Genomic DNA, 16,841 nt, shown 5'->3' on the forward strand with positions numbered 1-16,841 from the left:
GCTTTTCTCCATCATGACATATTGCCCCCTGTGTTGTTAAACCTCTGCAGTCTATAATAAATTCCTCAGTCTGGGATCTGTACCAAAATCATAAAAACACGCAGTCGTTAAACCCCTACTTAAAAAGCCAGATCTTGATCCCAATTAACTCACCAACTATAGACTAATTTCCAATCTCACTTTCATTGCTAAGATCTTGGAAAAAGTGGTCTCACATCAACTGAGAACCTAACTGTCTCCATGAGATGTTTCAGTCTGGCTTCAGACCCTTTCACAGTGCTGAAACAGCATTAACTACAGTAAATCAGTAAAAAAAAGATCTCCTTGTGTCTCTCGAGAGTGGCCATATTTGCATACTAGTCCTTCTAGATCTCTTGACCATAAGATCCTCCTTGATAGGCTGGAAAATCTGGTTAGTATCAAAGGACAGGCTTTGTCCTGGTTCCGATCTTATCTGACAGACTGTTATCAATTTTTCAGTGTTAACAATAAACAATCTGATCACACTCTAGTACCATATGGTGTCCCACAAGGATCTGTGCTCGGGCCGCTGCTTTTCTCTCTGCACATGCAACCTCTTGGTAAAATAATTTGCAGATTCAGCGATAGTTTTCACTGCTATGCGGACGACACACAACTTTACATATCTGCTAAACCAAATGAGGCTCTGAATCTTAATAATCTCAAAGAATGTGTTAAAAATATCAAAAGCTGGATAATCAACAATTTCCTTCTTCTTAATCCGAACAAAACTGAGGTCCTACTACTTGGATCCAAAGCAGAGAGATCTCAACTCTCCAATTTTGTTCTAAATTTAGAGGCCATACAGTTATTCCAAGCAAACAGACAAGCAACTTTGGCAGAAATCACATCGTCAATCAGTGCAGGAGGCCCCACACACCTATCCTGCAGATCAGTGCAGTTCTTTAGCTTCCATGGGATACGGGAGCAGAAGACCCACCAGAGTGCCTCTGTTAACACCATGACACAGCGCCTCACTTGGGCTCATAAGGTTGTTAACTGGACCTTAGAGGACTGGCAACGTGTGCCATGGACCGATGAGTCACAGTACCAATTGTTTTGGGCTGATGGTAGAGTTTGTGTGTGGCACAGACCCCATGAAGCCATGGACCCAGCTGTCAACAAGGCACTGGTGGTGGTTCCATACTGGTATGGGGTGTGTTCTCATGGCATGGGTTGGGTCCACTGGTCTGACTAAACATGTCATTGACCGGTGATCACTATGTTTCACTGTCTGGTGACCATCTGCAGCCCTTTATGGACTTCATGTACCCCTATAATAATGGACCGTGCCATTTTGGAGAGTTCTGATGACATGAGCCCAATCGAGCATTTATGGGATGTGGTGGAGAGGCCTATTCGTACCCAAGATTCTGCTTGTACAAATACCACAGCAAATTCCAGATAGCATGGCTTGTGGTTGCTGAACTTAGCCAGGCTAGAGGGGTCCTACATGATACTAGTTCCTGTTCCATGACTTTTGGCATGCCATTGTACAAAACCCACACAAGAAGAAACCAACACCAACATTCACATATACAATCTGCTCAGCACTCAGAAAATGAAGTCCTTGGGTCCAGTTTTACCATGTTGCAAATTGTTGTCAAACAAGGAACAGTTTCACCAGTTTTATAAAGTGATGGGGCAGATCCTTGAGGAACATGGAAATCATAGGTGGTATGGAGGGTTCTGGTGAGGGGATAATCCAGTGGAAGGTGAAGCTGTTGTCCAGAGAGTAATATTTGAGGTTTTTAGTGGAAAATCCAGCGAAGTACATTGAAGGGTAAACCTTACAGTCACGGGAGAATGATGGGTGGTGTAGTAAGTCTCATCCTAAGAACACATTAATCACTCCAATGAGCAGAACAAATAGCAACAACAGTGGAGGACTTAACCAAACAAAGCATGGAGTTAGCATAATATGCTAAATTAAACCCAGTGGGAAATCATTCATATTTAATAATAACTTCATGAAAATGGGTTACAGACAGTAAAAGGACAAAAGCATAAAAAAGCATAGAAATAAAAGTTTCCTGGTACAGGAGATCAACTCACTTTGCAAGCTGTGATATACACTGAAATAATTGATTGACTTTCTTGCAATTAGTTCCCGTCACTTAGTCCAGGCAGGTTGGTTGTCCTGTCTGGTTGAAATTTCAAGTGTACTTATTTTAGTGAGTAGAACAAACATAATGGGGATGGGCTGAATTCTGTTTATTAGAGATTTTCTTTCAGATGTTGATTTCAAACAACACGTTCACATGTTCGATACATGTCTGTAGTGTCTCTGCTGAGTCGTCAGTTTGGTGAGAAAGCAACCCAAAGCAGCACCATGTACGATTTGGGGATGTGGACACCTCTCTGGTGGAAATGTGTAACTACAAGCAACTTACGGAAGTTAATAATGAAAGATGTACAACATGGTGTGAAAAACTCCTGATCTAATGCCTTTGACTTTGAAATGAATATTTCAGGGTTTACAGGGCGACTCACAGCAGCACACACTCACCATATTTTACTGTTCTTTTTTCTACTTACTCAGTAATGATACTTCTTTTAGTTCTACTAAAAAAAAAAAAAAACTTACATAGTGCAGGTTTAAATAGCTGCTAACTCATTAGTTTTTGCTCTGTTAGTTTAGTTAAACTAGTAAAATTCATGACTTTCACATTTTGTTGTAATAAAAAGAAAAATATTTAATTGTGTGAATTAAATTTCACCTTTAATTAATTACTTAATTGTTTTTAGAAATAATTTCTATTTTGTAATCAATTGTTAAAAAGTTAATGATTATAATTATTACATGTTTGAACTGATTTATTATTAATGACATGAACTGAAACTGAAATCATTATATGGTTTTATTTTTCATACAACAGTTTTACTTGAAAAAATTGTCACTAGCAAAAAATCAATTTAAACATGTAAAAATGACAATTTCATCATTCCACGATACTTTAATATGCTTTAATGCATACATATTTGGTCTTTCATTGTAGTGGAAAGTGATAATTATTGCTCAGTTAAATCATAAAATTCTACATTTGAAAAAAAACAAACACATAAACCAGTAGTTGCATGTTAAGTTTATTGAGCATGAATGAGGAAGTTAACACTGAGGTTTTTGTTAATCAAGATCAAAAATAATTCTTAATTAAGAATGATCAAATTAAATAAAGAATTTCATAGATTGATTTTAGTCCCATCCCAGTTCAAATCAAAATGAAAGTAATCTAATGTGCTCAAACATTAAGAAACATCTACAGAAAATACATAAATATTACTGGAGTGATTTTCTCTGCATAATTATAAACAAGTTAAACAGATATTGAGCAGTGTTTTTAAAGTGAAACTGTATTTTGATTACTGTATATTAAGTTAAAAGAGTGCAGTGCATTAGATATGAGCTATATGTGCGAGGGTTAGACGGGTAGATGCGGTGTGATGGTCAGAAGTCCTACACACAGAGAGATGAGCCACAGTCCTGAACCACGATGTACAACAGCTGAACCTGAAACAGATACAGATACATAACACTAATGTCAGTTACAGGACTCAAAGTGCTCAATAAGCATTTCACTTCTGCTCACTGTAAAAAAACTGTTGTTTTAACATTTTGAATAGTAAGTTTTACAGAACAAGAATCTGTATTTTAAAGCTTGTCAATTTATTTGATATTATATATTATATACTAAATACTTATATATAGGATATGAGTATATAAGCATTTTAGACAGTATATAAAATAAAAGGCATACAATGTAGGACAGCACAGACAGTGACTTTAAGTTAAAACCCAATTTTTTGTCTTTACAAGTACAAAGTAAAAGACATTGTGTGTGTAAATGTAAAGTGGTTATGTACACAGGAAGTATCAAAACTGTCTGAATTCCTGTTTCCCCTCTCTGTAGCTCAGTGCTGTGAGGTTTTTCCATGAATGACTGGTTTTGATGAACAGTGTCTTACCCGTCGTGGCGTTGACGGTCTGGTTGGTCTGTGTGATGGTGGTGTTAGTTAGTAGTGTTGTGACTGTAGTGGCCGGTGCAGCCGTAGAGCTGACGGGGTCCGCTTTGCCTCCTGAAAGTCCGAGTACCGCCAAATCAGAATTGTACTGCTGAGCCGCCCACATCCTGACCGTTGTGGTGTTCTCAAACAGCTTCAGGTCGGCCTTGTTCTGTCCCATCAGGTTGATCACTGTGCTCACATTCAGGGCCTGAAACACAAAGATAAAAAACAATCACAGCCTTAGAGCTTTTCCAAATATGTTATCATTCAATGCATAAAAGAAAATGTATGAATTTTTACTGTGAAGTTTTACTGTTTTTTTTCTGTTAATAACCAGCGACCATATTAGAGAAACTTCTTCTCTTTAGTCTTCAGTTTAGATTTGACAGGTAAAAATAAGATTCTCACAAATTCGAATTACAGAAGCAAATCTAATCTTAAATTTAGGAATTTTATCTCCAGTTAGGAAATCTTAACCTCCTCGATCAGTCAACTATCACCAATGTTGACATAAAAAAGGCCAAAACCAAACTAAAAGTGTGACAATTTAAGTTCTGAATATTGTGAGAGCGCCTCCTGCTGTTTAACGGAGCATCACTGCTCCCCAGTTTCAGTCTCCATTTCCCAAATGGAGAAAAGCCGCGTGGTGAGGAAAGCAGCTAGCCTGGAGATTCAGATTTTATAGTGGATGAAGCTGCAGAAGTGCAAACATTCCCACAGACACACCGAAATATTGTGGAAAGCTTCCCAGAAGAGTGGAAACTGTTATAACTGCAAAGGTATGCAGCTTCATATTCATGCCCATGGATTTGGAATGGGATGTCCAACAAACTCATTTAGGTGCACAAATTAATGGTTTTTCCAAGAGAACACTTCAGTGATTTTACCACAAATTGTTGGTGCACTCTGAGACTAAATTTGAGGAGTAACTAATGTTATGAATGTCCATGTACTTCTGGCCATTTAGTGCAGCTCCAGCAAACTAAGCAGATGAAGTCTAACATGTCTTCTTCAGAAAAAGCACAACATTATCTGTCCAAGTGAGTTTAGCAGATTTTCTGGTTGGCAAGAACAGTTGTATTGGTGAACAGCATCACTGGCACTAAAGAAGCCAGGCCTGGTACAGCCACTCTGTTCTAGTCAACTAGATGACCATTTCATACCTTGATCACATCTGGGTTCAGATTCAAGAAGGTGGTGATGTCCATGCTGACATTCAGAGCAGAAAGAGCAATTATATCCTCCACAGGAGCTCCACCTAAACACATACACAGAATAATTTAAATTTAGCAAGACTGAGTTACATGAAATGCAGACAGTAAACATTCTCAGACATCAACATCATTCCTGGGAAAACATGTTAGTGATTTTACCATAGAAATTCTAGCCAACTCTGAGATTAAATTTAAGGAGTGGCTGCTGTTGAATCATTTACTTTCACATTTACCGTAAGTTTAACAACTATGCAACTTCAAAAACTTCACAGTATATTAACTTCATAAAACAGTGGGTTTGTGACAGTGAGTAAGTTGTCTGACACTAAACCTGAGAAACTAAATCAACTAAATGATGTGGAAAGTTTGACTGAAGTAAATCCATATGAGCAGAGTGCAGAATGATCTTGAATCTTTATGTGCTATATATGATGTTCATGGCCATGAAATATTAGCTGATGTTTACTTCCCATCATTGCAATTGACAATTTCTTTTTTTTTTAACTATTGCATTGCAGTCCAGTGTACTGTAGCCTTTAGAAGACTGCAGTAGTCTTTAGACAGTGTGTAGTGGCATTTAGAAGACTTCAGTAGTCTTTAGACAGTGTGTAGTGGCATTTAGACAGCTACATTAGTCTTTAGACAGTGTGTAGTGGTATTTAGACAGCTACATTAGTATTTAGACAGTGTGTAGTGGCCTTTAGACAGCTACATTAGTATTTAGACAGTGTGTAGTGGTATTTAGACAGCTACATTAGTCTTTAGACAGTGTGTAGTGGCCTTTAGACAGCTACATTAGTCTTTAGACAGTGTGTAGTGGTATTTAGACAGCTACATTAGTCTTTAGACAGTGTGTAGTGGTATTTAGACAGCTACATTAGTCTTTAGACAGTGTGTAGTGGCATTTAGACAGCTACATTAGTCTTTAGACAGTGTGTAGTGGTATTTAGACAGCTACATTAGTCTTTAGACAGTGTGTAGTGGCCTTAAGACAGCTACATTAGTATTTAGACAGTGTGTAGTGGTATTTAGACAGCTACATTAGTCTTTAGACAGTGTGTAGTGGTATTTAGACAGCTACATTAGTCTTTAGACAGTGTGTAGTGGCCTTTAGACAGCTATATTAGTCTTTAGACAGTGTGTAGTGGTATTTAGACAGCTACATTAGTCTTAGACAGTGTGTAGTGGCCTTTAGACAGATACATTAGTCTTTAGACAGTGTGTAGTGGCCTTTAGACAGCTATATTAGTCTTTAGACAGTGTGTAGTGGTATTTACACAGCTACATTAGTCTTTAGACAGTGTGTAGTGGCCTTTAGACAGCTACATTAGTCTTTAGACAGTGTGTAGTGGTATTTAGACAGCTACATTAGTATTTAGACAGTGTGTAGTGGCCTTTAGACAGCTACATTAGTATTTAGACAGTGTGTAGTGGTATTTAGACAGCTACATTAGTCTTTAGACAGTGTGTAGTGGTATTTAGACAGCTACATTAGTCTTTAGACAGTGTGTAGTGGCATTTAGACAGCTACATTAGTCTTTAGACAGTGTGTAGTGGTATTTAGACAGCTACATTAGTCTTTAGACAGTGTGTAGTGGCCTTAAGACAGCTACATTAGTATTTAGACAGTGTGTAGTGGTATTTAGACAGCTACATTAGTCTTTAGACAGTGTGTAGTGGTATTTAGACAGCTACATTAGTCTTTAGACAGTGTGTAGTGGCCTTTAGACAGCTACATTAGTCTTTAGACAGTGTGTAGTGGTATTTAGACAGCTACATTAGTCTTAGACAGTGTGTAGTGGCCCTTTTTACAGATACATTAGTCTTTAGACAGTGTGTAGTGGCCTTTAGACAGCTATATTAGTCTTTAGACAGTGTGTAGTGGTATTTACACAGCTACATTAGTCTTTAGACAGTGTGTAGTGGCCTTTAGACAGCTACATTAGTCTTTAGACAGTGTGTAGTGGTATTTAGACAGCTACATTAGTCTAGACAGTGTGTAGTGGTATTTAGACAGCTACATTAGTCTTTAGACAGTGTGTAGTGGTATTTAGACAGCTACATTAGTCTTTAGACAGTGTGTAGTGGTATTTAGACAGCTGCATTAGTCTTTAGACAGTGTGTAGTGGCCTTTAGACAGCTACATTAGTCTTTAGACAGTGTGTAGTGGCATTTAGACAGCTACATTAGTATTTAGACAGTGTGTAGTGGTATTTAGACAGCTACATTAGTCTTTAGACAGTGTGTAGTGGCCTTTAGACAGCTACATTAGTCTTTAGACAGTGTGTAGTGGCATTTAGACAGCTACATTAGTATTTAGACAGTGTGTAGTGGCCTTTAGACAGCTACATTAGTCTTTAGACAGTGTGTAGTAGCTTTTGGACAGCTACATTAGTCTTTAGACAGTGTGTAGTGGCCTTTAGACAGCTACATTAGTCTTTAGACAGTGTGTAGTGGTATTTAGACAGCTACATTAGTCTTTAGACAGTGTGTAGTGGTATTTAGACAGCTACATTAGTCTTTAGACAGTGTGTAGTGGCCTTAAGACAGCTACATTAGTATTTAGACAGTGTGTAGTGGTATTTAGACAGCTACATTAGTATTTAGACAGTGTGTAGTGGTATTTAGACAGCTACATTAGTATTTAGACAGTGTGTAGTGGCCTTTAGACAGATACATTAGTCTTTAGACAGTGTGTAGTGGTATTTAGACAGCTACATTAGTATTTAGACAGTGTGTAGTGGTATTTAGACAGCTACATTAGTATTTAGACAGTGTGTAGTGGCCTTTAGACAGCTACATTAGTCTTTAGACAGTGTGTAGTGGCCTTTAGACAGCTACATTAGTCTTTAGACAGTGTGTAGTGGTATTTAGACAGCTACATTAGTATTTAGACAGTGTGTAGTGGTATTTAGACAGCTACATTAGTATTTAGACAGTGTGTAGTGGCCTTTAGACAGCTACATTAGTCTTTAGACAGTGTGTAGTGGTATTTAGACAGCTACATTAGTATTTAGACAGTGTGTAGTGGTATTTAGACAGCTACATTAGTATTTAGACAGTGTGTAGTGGCCTTTAGACAGCTACATTAGTCTTTAGACAGTGTGTAGTGGCCTTTAGACAGCTACATTAGTCTTTAGACAGTGTGTAGTGGTATTTAGACAGCTACATTAGTATTTAGACAGTGTGTAGTGGCCTTTAGACAGATACATTAGTCTTTAGACAGTGTGTAGTGGTATTTAGACAGCTACATTAGTCTTTAGACAGTGTGTAGTGGCCTTTAGACAGCTACATTAGTCTTTAGACAGTGTGTAGTGGTATTTAGACAGCTACATTAGTCTTTAGACAGTGTGTAGTGGTATTTAGACAGCTACATTAGTATTTAGACAGTGTGTAGTGGCATTTAGACAGCTACATTAGTCTTTAGACAGTGTGTAGTGGCCTTAAGACAGCTACATTAGTATTTAGACAGTGTGTAGTGGTATTTAGACAGCTACATTAGTATTTAGACAGTGTGTAGTGGTATTTAGACAGCTACATTAGTATTTAGACAGTGTGTAGTGGTATTTAGACAGCTACATTAGTATTTAGACAGTGTGTAGTGGCCTTTAGACAGATACATTAGTCTTTAGACAGTGTGTAGTGGTATTTAGACAGCTAAATTAGTATTTAGACAGTGTGTAGTGGTATTTAGACAGCTACATTAGTATTTAGACAGTGTGTAGTGGTATTTAGACAGCTACATTAGTATTTAGACAGTGTGTAGTGGCCTTTAGACAGCTACATTAGTCTTTAGACAGTGTGTAGTGGCCTTTAGACAGCTACATTAGTCTTTAGACAGTGTGTAGTGGTATTTAGACAGCTACATTAGTATTTAGACAGTGTGTAGTGGCCTTTAGACAGCTACATTAGTCTTTAGACAGTGTGTAGTGGTATTTAGACAGCTACATTAGTCTTTAGACAGTGTGTAGTGGTATTTAGACAGCTACATTAGTATTTAGACAGTGTGTAGTGGTATTTAGACAGCTACATTAGTATTTAGACAGTGTGTAGTGGCCTTTAGACAGCTACATTAGTCTTTAGACAGTGTGTAGTGGTATTTAGACAGCTACATTAGTATTTAGACAGTGTGTAGTGGCCTTTAGACAGATACATTAGTCTTTAGACAGTGTGTAGTGGCCTTTAGACAGCTACATTAGTCTTTAGACAGTGTGTAGTGGTATTTAGACAGCTACATTAGTATTTAGACAGTGTGTAGTGGTATTTAGACAGCTACATTAGTATTTAGACAGTGTGTAGTGGCCTTTAGACAGCTACATTAGTCTTTAGACAGTGTGTAGTGGTATTTAGACAGCTACATTAGTATTTAGACAGTGTGTAGTGGCCTTTAGACAGATACATTAGTCTTTAGACAGTGTGTAGTGGTATTTAGACAGCTACATTAGTCTTTAGACAGTGTGTAGTGGTATTTAGACAGCTACATTAGTATTTAGACAGTGTGTAGTGGTATTTAGACAGCTACATTAGTATTTAGACAGTGTGTAGTGGCCTTTAGACAGCTACATTAGTCTTTAGACAGTGTGTAGTGGTATTTAGACAGCTACATTAGTCTTTAGACAGTGTATAGTAGCTTTTGGACAGCTACATTAGTCTTTAGACAGTGTGTAGTGGTATTTAGACAGCTACATTAGTCTTTAGACAGTGTGTAGTGGCCTTTAGACAGATACATTAGTCTTTAGACAGTGTATAGTAGCTTTTGGACAGCTACATTAGTCTTTAGACAGTGTGTAGTGGCCTTTAGACAGCTACATTAGTCTTTAGACAGTGTATAGTAGCTTTTGGACAGCTACATTAGTCTTTAGACAGTGTGTAGTGGCCTTTAGACAGCTACATTAGTCTTTAGACAGTGTGTAGTGGTATTTAGACAGCTACATTAGTCTTTAGACAGTGTGTAGTGGTATTTAGACAGCTACATTAGTCTTTAGACAGTGTATAGTAGCTTTTGGACAGCTACATTAGTCTTTAGACAGTGTGTAGTGGCCTTTAGACAGCTACATTAGTCTTTAGACAGTGTGTAGTGGCCTTTAGACAGCTATATTAGTCTTTAGACAGTGTGTAGTGGTATTAAGACAGCTACATTAGTATTTAGACAGTGTGTAGTGGCCTTTAGACAGCTACATTAGTCTTTAGACAGTGTGTAGTGGTATTAAGACAGCTACATTAGTATTTAGACAGTGTGTAGTGGCCTTTAGACAGCTATATTAGTCTTTAGACAGTGTGTAGTGGCATTTAGAAGGCTGCAGTAGTCTTTAGACAGTGTTTGGGACCCTTTAGACAGTAAAATGTGAAAATGTAACGTATAATTGGTAAAATTTCATTTTCAGTCAAAACTCCTGATATAAAAACACTAAGTTACGATATTTTCTTTAACTCTGAAAGCTGGTCGAGCAGCGATTGGATGTTCTGTATTTAGGGGAGAGGTTTAGTGAGGTGCGCTTTATACATGAAAGTGCATCATATTCTGTCTTTATATTATGGAAAATCTGTTTTTTACTTCACAATATCTTGCAGAGATTAAAATTTAGGATGAAATGAGAACTTGTTCATAGCGTTTGTGGACGTTACCCAGGTAAGAGCTGATGAGCTGGTAGTAAACTGTTGGGTCGCTGCGTTGAGTGCTGAACGAGGACTTGGCGATGCTGTACAGAGCCGATTTCTGATCAGTGGAACACGAGGAAACATTCACAGCGTTCGCTGACCTGCAGAAAGGAAGAAAGAAAACAACTCAGGAGTTTTTACAGGAGTTTTAAACATACAACACTAGTTACTCTACATTGTTGGTTATTGGCTTTGAGACACAAACAGCTACAGATGAGAAAGCATTAAAATCTGTAGTTCAATGAAACCAAACAACAAATCCATTAAATTCTTCCATTCACTTCTCCCAGCACAGGTGTTTCAATGGGTATGAACGTTATTCCTTCAAATTTACGACTTCCACTAGATTTGAGTGGACTATCAGTTCTTACAGAAGCTCTACACCAGGCATGTAAGGACACAGAGACACTGTACTGTAGTGTAAGTGTGGGTACTGCTTGAAAATCTTAGTTAAAAGTGTGGAGCCAAAAATATCCCTGAGTAAAAGTCAGAGAGTATCTACATTTTAAACATACTCAAGTACATAAAATTAAAAATAACAAAGGTAAATGTAGTGCATACTGTCTAATGTCATGTGCAAACCCCCAAAGAGCGTGGCAACAAATCTAGAATGTTCTCCTACTTCTTCTGACAATGGTTCATGTTATTTGGATCTGAACGTGTACTTACTTCAGGCTTTGAGCAGTGATGGATTTGAGGACACTGGGATCCAAGGAACAGAGGTTGGAGCCGATTGCGTTTATCTCAGCAGTTCCCAGAGTGTTACCAGCCACGCTCAGATACATCATAATGATCGCTTTACTCTACAACACACAAACACAATATTCAAGCTTCATACAAACTCATATGACAAAACCGGGTGTCAGAGAAACACATTTCACATTTTGAAGTTCAAAGGGACACTCAAAAGCGCCCCCTAGAAGTCCTTACTGCAGCCTTTGCTGAGGACTACATCATTGCAGACTCACAAGAAGTCTCAAAACTCCTTCAGATATAAGTGACCAATCAGAGCAGAGTGGGTTTGTTTACAGATTTCAGATATTCAGGTACATTACTATGTTGATCTGTTGTAGATTAAAAAACGAGTACGACCGCTAACATAATTTTGCCAGAATTTTACCCTCGAAATCTCTTGCCATCTACTTGTGCATATTGCATAATGTAGGCATCACCTACATGGACTGCCTGACTTGGGGTGCCATTTGGGACAGGGCTACAGACTTGTTGAGCTGGTTTTTCCATGCTACAAGCTCTACCTAGTGGATGCCTGTAAATTCATAACCAGCAGTGACCATCAGCTGGTTCCTGTAGTAATGTTCTAGCCACCACTAAAATCCATTACGTCCCACAAACAGGCACTCATAGACATGCTACCTGGTCTGAGGTCCAGTCTCCGTTAATTGAATTCATCAGAGAGGACAGTGCATCAATTGTGGTGATGTTCCACTTGTTGATGTCACTAACAGTGGCCACACGTGACACGGCGTTCAGAATCTGCACCACACTGTCTGGAAGGCCTGATGGGAACAACTGCAACAACACATACACACAGACCATCAAAAATTCTCGTAATTACACGACACAAAATGCTGTAAGAGGAACACATGCATCCAACATCATAGACGATCTTGAGTAATGCTGACCTGGTTTAATTTGCTCAGAATGCTTGTCAGGAAGCTGGTGTCTATCACTTTCTCAGTGATGGCTGCCAGATTGTTCTTCAGGAATGTGTTGTCCAAACATGCATCAAACTGGGTGAAGTCGTAGCCAAGAGGGAATGAGGGATCTGCAATTGTTGCCTCTGTGATGTTGCCTATTGAGCATGCTGTCAGACACAGAGAGAAAACAAGAATTTGACCAAGGAACCAGGAGTTTGTCACATAATAGCCACTTAAAGTGGGCAATGTGGTGTCCCACAAAGCTCCGTTTTAAGGCCCTTGCGGTTCCTCCTTTCAAACACCATAATCACTTTTTCTCAGAGTCAGTGACACAGTACACATGAAAGAAGATCGTGCTGAAGACATAAAAGCCTGGATGACCAGGAACTTCCTCCTGCTAAATTGTGACAAAACACAAATACTGCAAATTTGAACCCCGTAGCGCCACGCCACTCCACGCAGGGGGCAAAACTGGCTCCATTAAAAGTGAATAGGTGGGACACACATCAAACCTTTTTGCCACAATAATATGAAAGTACCTTCAGTCCAATAGATGTGTCCCATCTTTAAATCTAAATTTTTTCATGTGCTAAACCTTTAAGAAGCTGTGAGATTAGTTCATGCTTTCACACAGCCAGATTAAGGTGTTACTTGCTGCTTGCTCTGCTGTCTCTCTAAGGGCGTTTTCACGCTAGGATTGGTTGCCAGACTCAGGACCATTGGCTCTTGGAGTTTAGTACATTTGAATGCTGTTGTCAAGCCCAGGAGTGTTCTGGAGAACCGATCTCTAGTCCTCCTGAAATCGAGATATCTGCTATCGGCGACATGGGATTGGTTCATTTTGTAACGTGACTGCTTTGACTTCTTTGTTTTTCAAGTTTCATGATGGCGGGGAGAGGATTGGATTGGACAAAAAGTGCTGTCCTTCGTCAGTTGAGAGTTTGCATCCAAGGAAAATAAAAACCAGCAAAGACATTCTGCAAACCTGCACATGGAAAAGTGACATATGGAATTGTGAGATCAATCCACAGTTTGGATGGACTCCTTCTGTGTGAAAGCAAACCAGCAACAATGAGTCCGTCCCCCAGACGAGACCAGAATGTGTCCTGGGTGCAGACAGAAGTACTCAGGACGGTCTTAAATTGGCTCTAACAAGTTCAGAACGCAGCAGCCCGAGTGCTCACCAGGAAATGGCTGATCAGTTAAAGCGTCATAGTCGTTTCTTATGTAAAGCACTTCACATTTTTGTGACTCAATTGAAAAGTCTTCTCCAAATTAATATTATTATTAATTATTATAATTTTTATTATTATTACTACTCTCAACACATATATACTTCTGTTAAATTACTTCTGAAAACCTCAAAATCGCTCAGGTGCTCCTCAAGTAAAAGGTTTTGGATTTTGGCTCTAGTCAGCACCAGAAAGGGGGACCCAGCAAATCTTTAATTTTTTTACTACACTTGTGAAGATACATAAGCAACAAAGGACACAACCAAATCCTACAGCCCCTGTGTGTTAAAGCAATGTGTAGTGTGGTTGTACCTGCTCTTGTGAGTGCTCTGGCTTTGGTATTAATGCTTTTGCTTGTAACACTGTTTGCTGCTGTAAACAATCTCCTGAGTTTCCAATTCTGGATCTTCTGCTTCCTCAGGGATGAAAAGAACGTCTTCAGGAAGGTCTTTATTGTCGTCTTCAAGAGACACATGGAAAAAGAGTTTACATAACACACCCAACCATCAGATAAACACAGATAAAAAAGCAGATAAACACAGGAGAATAAGTGTACCAAGTAAGAAAAAGAAAACATAACAAATTAAACAGCTTTACGTACAGAGCTAAATTTGCCCCAGAAGTTCTGATCGAGGTAGAGGGGCAGGATGCCCAGCTGGTCCAGAGTCTGCTGGTTCCACGTTGAGGAATTACTGAAGACAAACATAAAGTGTATGAGATACTATATTTCATATACACATGTGTACAATTATACAATGATGAGAAACAAAACGGTTATCCACCGACTATTAGTCCTGGATATTCTCTGGACATTTTACACACCTCTGCACTGACCAATCAAGTCCAACTGTAATAAAGGCCAGTCTCTTTGAATTCGGATCCCCTCCTACTCCAAAAAGTTGCCCCAATCAAACACATAATAGCCCAACACTTTGTTTAGGTGAATGATTTTGATATTATCGATGTTGAAAAAAAACATACATGCACCCATGTTTGCGTTTTAGGAGCTTCTATGTTTTATAAAAAAATAAAATGAAATTCTGTCTATGATTGTGTGTAAACTATAAAATGGACTTCTAGAGTGATGAGCAACTATCTAGGTTCTTTGGGAATCTTTGCTTCCTAATGATGGGCTAATGTTAACAGTTTGTCTGAGCCATTGTCTACCACTTTGTTTTACGTGGGTCTGTTTTTGTTGCAGAGGTCACCTACCCCTACATATCATGCAAAAATGGTCTGTGGTCAGCCAGTCTGCATATCAATCACATGGTCTCTGCCTATTAAAGTAAGTAATACTTGGCCATGTGGGGCGAAGGAACCTCTGATATCTTTGCTGCTGCTTTGAAGTTTATCTATCTATTTATTAGTTTTAATGCTCACTAGAAAATTAGCACAAAATGTCGGTCACCTTCATAAAATTGCACACAAAACATTTTAAAGCTTCTTCTACAGCTGTTCGCCATGAACACATAAGGTAATGTCTTTCTTACCCGTAAGGAGTGTTGCCAGAGAACAGCAGTGTCTGTATGGCGGTGACCTGAGTGTCAGAAAGATCTCCACAGTTCTTCAGTTTCTCCAGGATGAGAGGATTAGAGTTCTGGATGTAGGTGGAGTCCAGTGTGCAGACCATATTACCCAGAACCTCCACTTGAGTACTGTTTAGACTCACACCAGATATACCCTACAAGAGCACAGACGATGTATGAGTGTGAGAACGTCCATGTAGAAGTGGATCACCTGACGGTCATATGTATTTTTGAAAAGGACAGGCATCTTATGGGTGCGTGAGAGGAGACGTATGTGCATTGTGCTGAACATTGGAGTGGCACTCTGTTACGGGATGGGGGAGGTGTGGTGGAACCAAAAGCAGCCATGATTTTTATTTTTATTCTTGCAGACATTTTGTGAGACGCTGGGTCATCAGCCCATACCAGATTCGAATAGTCTGCCTACATATTGGCAGACCAGCAGTTTACCACTTCTTCCCTGGCTCATGAGGGGAAAACAGAGCCCTGTGAATTAACCACAGAACTAGGCTGAGCTCCTGATGGTTCGGCTCAGCTTTCTCCTCTGTTCTTTCAGACGTGTTTGGCTCCTGACTGAATTTCTTATTTCTTCTTCCTTTTCTTTTCTTGCCTTTTTCTACCGTACCGTTCGGCCCTTTACGAAGGCATGACAGAGAACTTTTGCAGGTGGGGGCATTTAAGTTGAGCCCAGCAGGTGTGCCTGCTCAGTACTAATGAGCACTGGGGATTCTGGGACTTGGAGTTCTTTGACCCAGATCCAAAGCTCTTCTACTGCACCGCCTCGGCCCCTACTGGCGACCAGCAGCACAGGCTAACCCCTCACACACTGCTCTTCTAACATTCCATAATCTCAAACACATGGACGTCCTATTTTTGCTTCAACGCCCTGTAAAGACCCTTCTGGAACTTAATGGAAAGCAAAGCCTAGGAACAAGATTTTTACTGACATTTTGCTAATCAGTTAAGATGCTTGTGATCTGGTTAAGGCTGATTTACGACTAAAGCAAAATAAGGTTTGTGGAAAGCAGACACGTCTATGTTTTTTATGCCAGAGGACACTTATTGCTATCAGGCTCTATGCAGTTGTACTGGTGCAGCTGTGATGTCATAAACCACAAAGCTCAGCAGTCCTGTGTGTGTTACAGAAATGGCTGAAGTACAGTGAGCTGTTAACCTTTTAACTGTCACCCCATTTTAGCCTGAAACAGCATCCCTACAGTAAAAGGGGGCGCTGTTCCCATACACTTTGTTCTACAGACATGATCTTAAAATAAGCATAACAGGCCCCCTTTAATCTTTCACTACCATTAATGACTTTTTTCCATTTCTGCACAGATACTGTGTGTGCACAGGTGAGTGTTTTACCAGGCAGTCCTTTGCATTCGTGAACAAGGCAGACTGTCTGTTGAGGACGCTGGAGAGAACCGAGAAATCTGCTCCACCCAGAGCTCTGAAATACGACCCGCAGTTCACCTTCGTCAGTGTCCCAAGGCTACAACACACACAAACACATTGATCAGCCAATTA

The 16,841-nt window shown here is 39.3% G+C and overlaps 1 protein-coding gene across 1 annotated transcript in view; it reads right to left on the reverse strand.

Moving 5' to 3' along the window:
- Window positions 1–3,091: 3,091 nt before the first annotated feature.
- LOC118798378 overlaps window positions 3,092–16,841 on the reverse strand; it is a 52,944-nt gene continuing 39,194 nt past the window's right edge. The window contains exons 31-41 of the mRNA XM_036557810.1: window positions 16,680–16,806; window positions 15,279–15,469; window positions 14,390–14,480; window positions 14,101–14,248; window positions 12,542–12,723; window positions 12,273–12,428; window positions 11,568–11,701; window positions 10,866–10,999; window positions 5,190–5,284; window positions 3,988–4,234; window positions 3,092–3,532 (exon numbers count right to left, since the gene is read on the reverse strand). Of these exons, the coding sequence (XP_036413703.1) occupies window positions 3,444–3,532; window positions 3,988–4,234; window positions 5,190–5,284; window positions 10,866–10,999; window positions 11,568–11,701; window positions 12,273–12,428; window positions 12,542–12,723; window positions 14,101–14,248; window positions 14,390–14,480; window positions 15,279–15,469; window positions 16,680–16,806 (1,594 nt within the window). The 3' untranslated portion in view covers window positions 3,092–3,443. The remainder of the gene's footprint in view (window positions 3,533–3,987; window positions 4,235–5,189; window positions 5,285–10,865; window positions 11,000–11,567; window positions 11,702–12,272; window positions 12,429–12,541; window positions 12,724–14,100; window positions 14,249–14,389; window positions 14,481–15,278; window positions 15,470–16,679; window positions 16,807–16,841) is intronic.

Source organism: Colossoma macropomum, unplaced genomic scaffold (genome assembly GCF_904425465.1).
Source record: "Colossoma macropomum unplaced genomic scaffold, Colossoma_macropomum, whole genome shotgun sequence".
Lineage (NCBI taxonomy): Eukaryota > Metazoa > Chordata > Actinopteri > Characiformes > Serrasalmidae > Colossoma > Colossoma macropomum.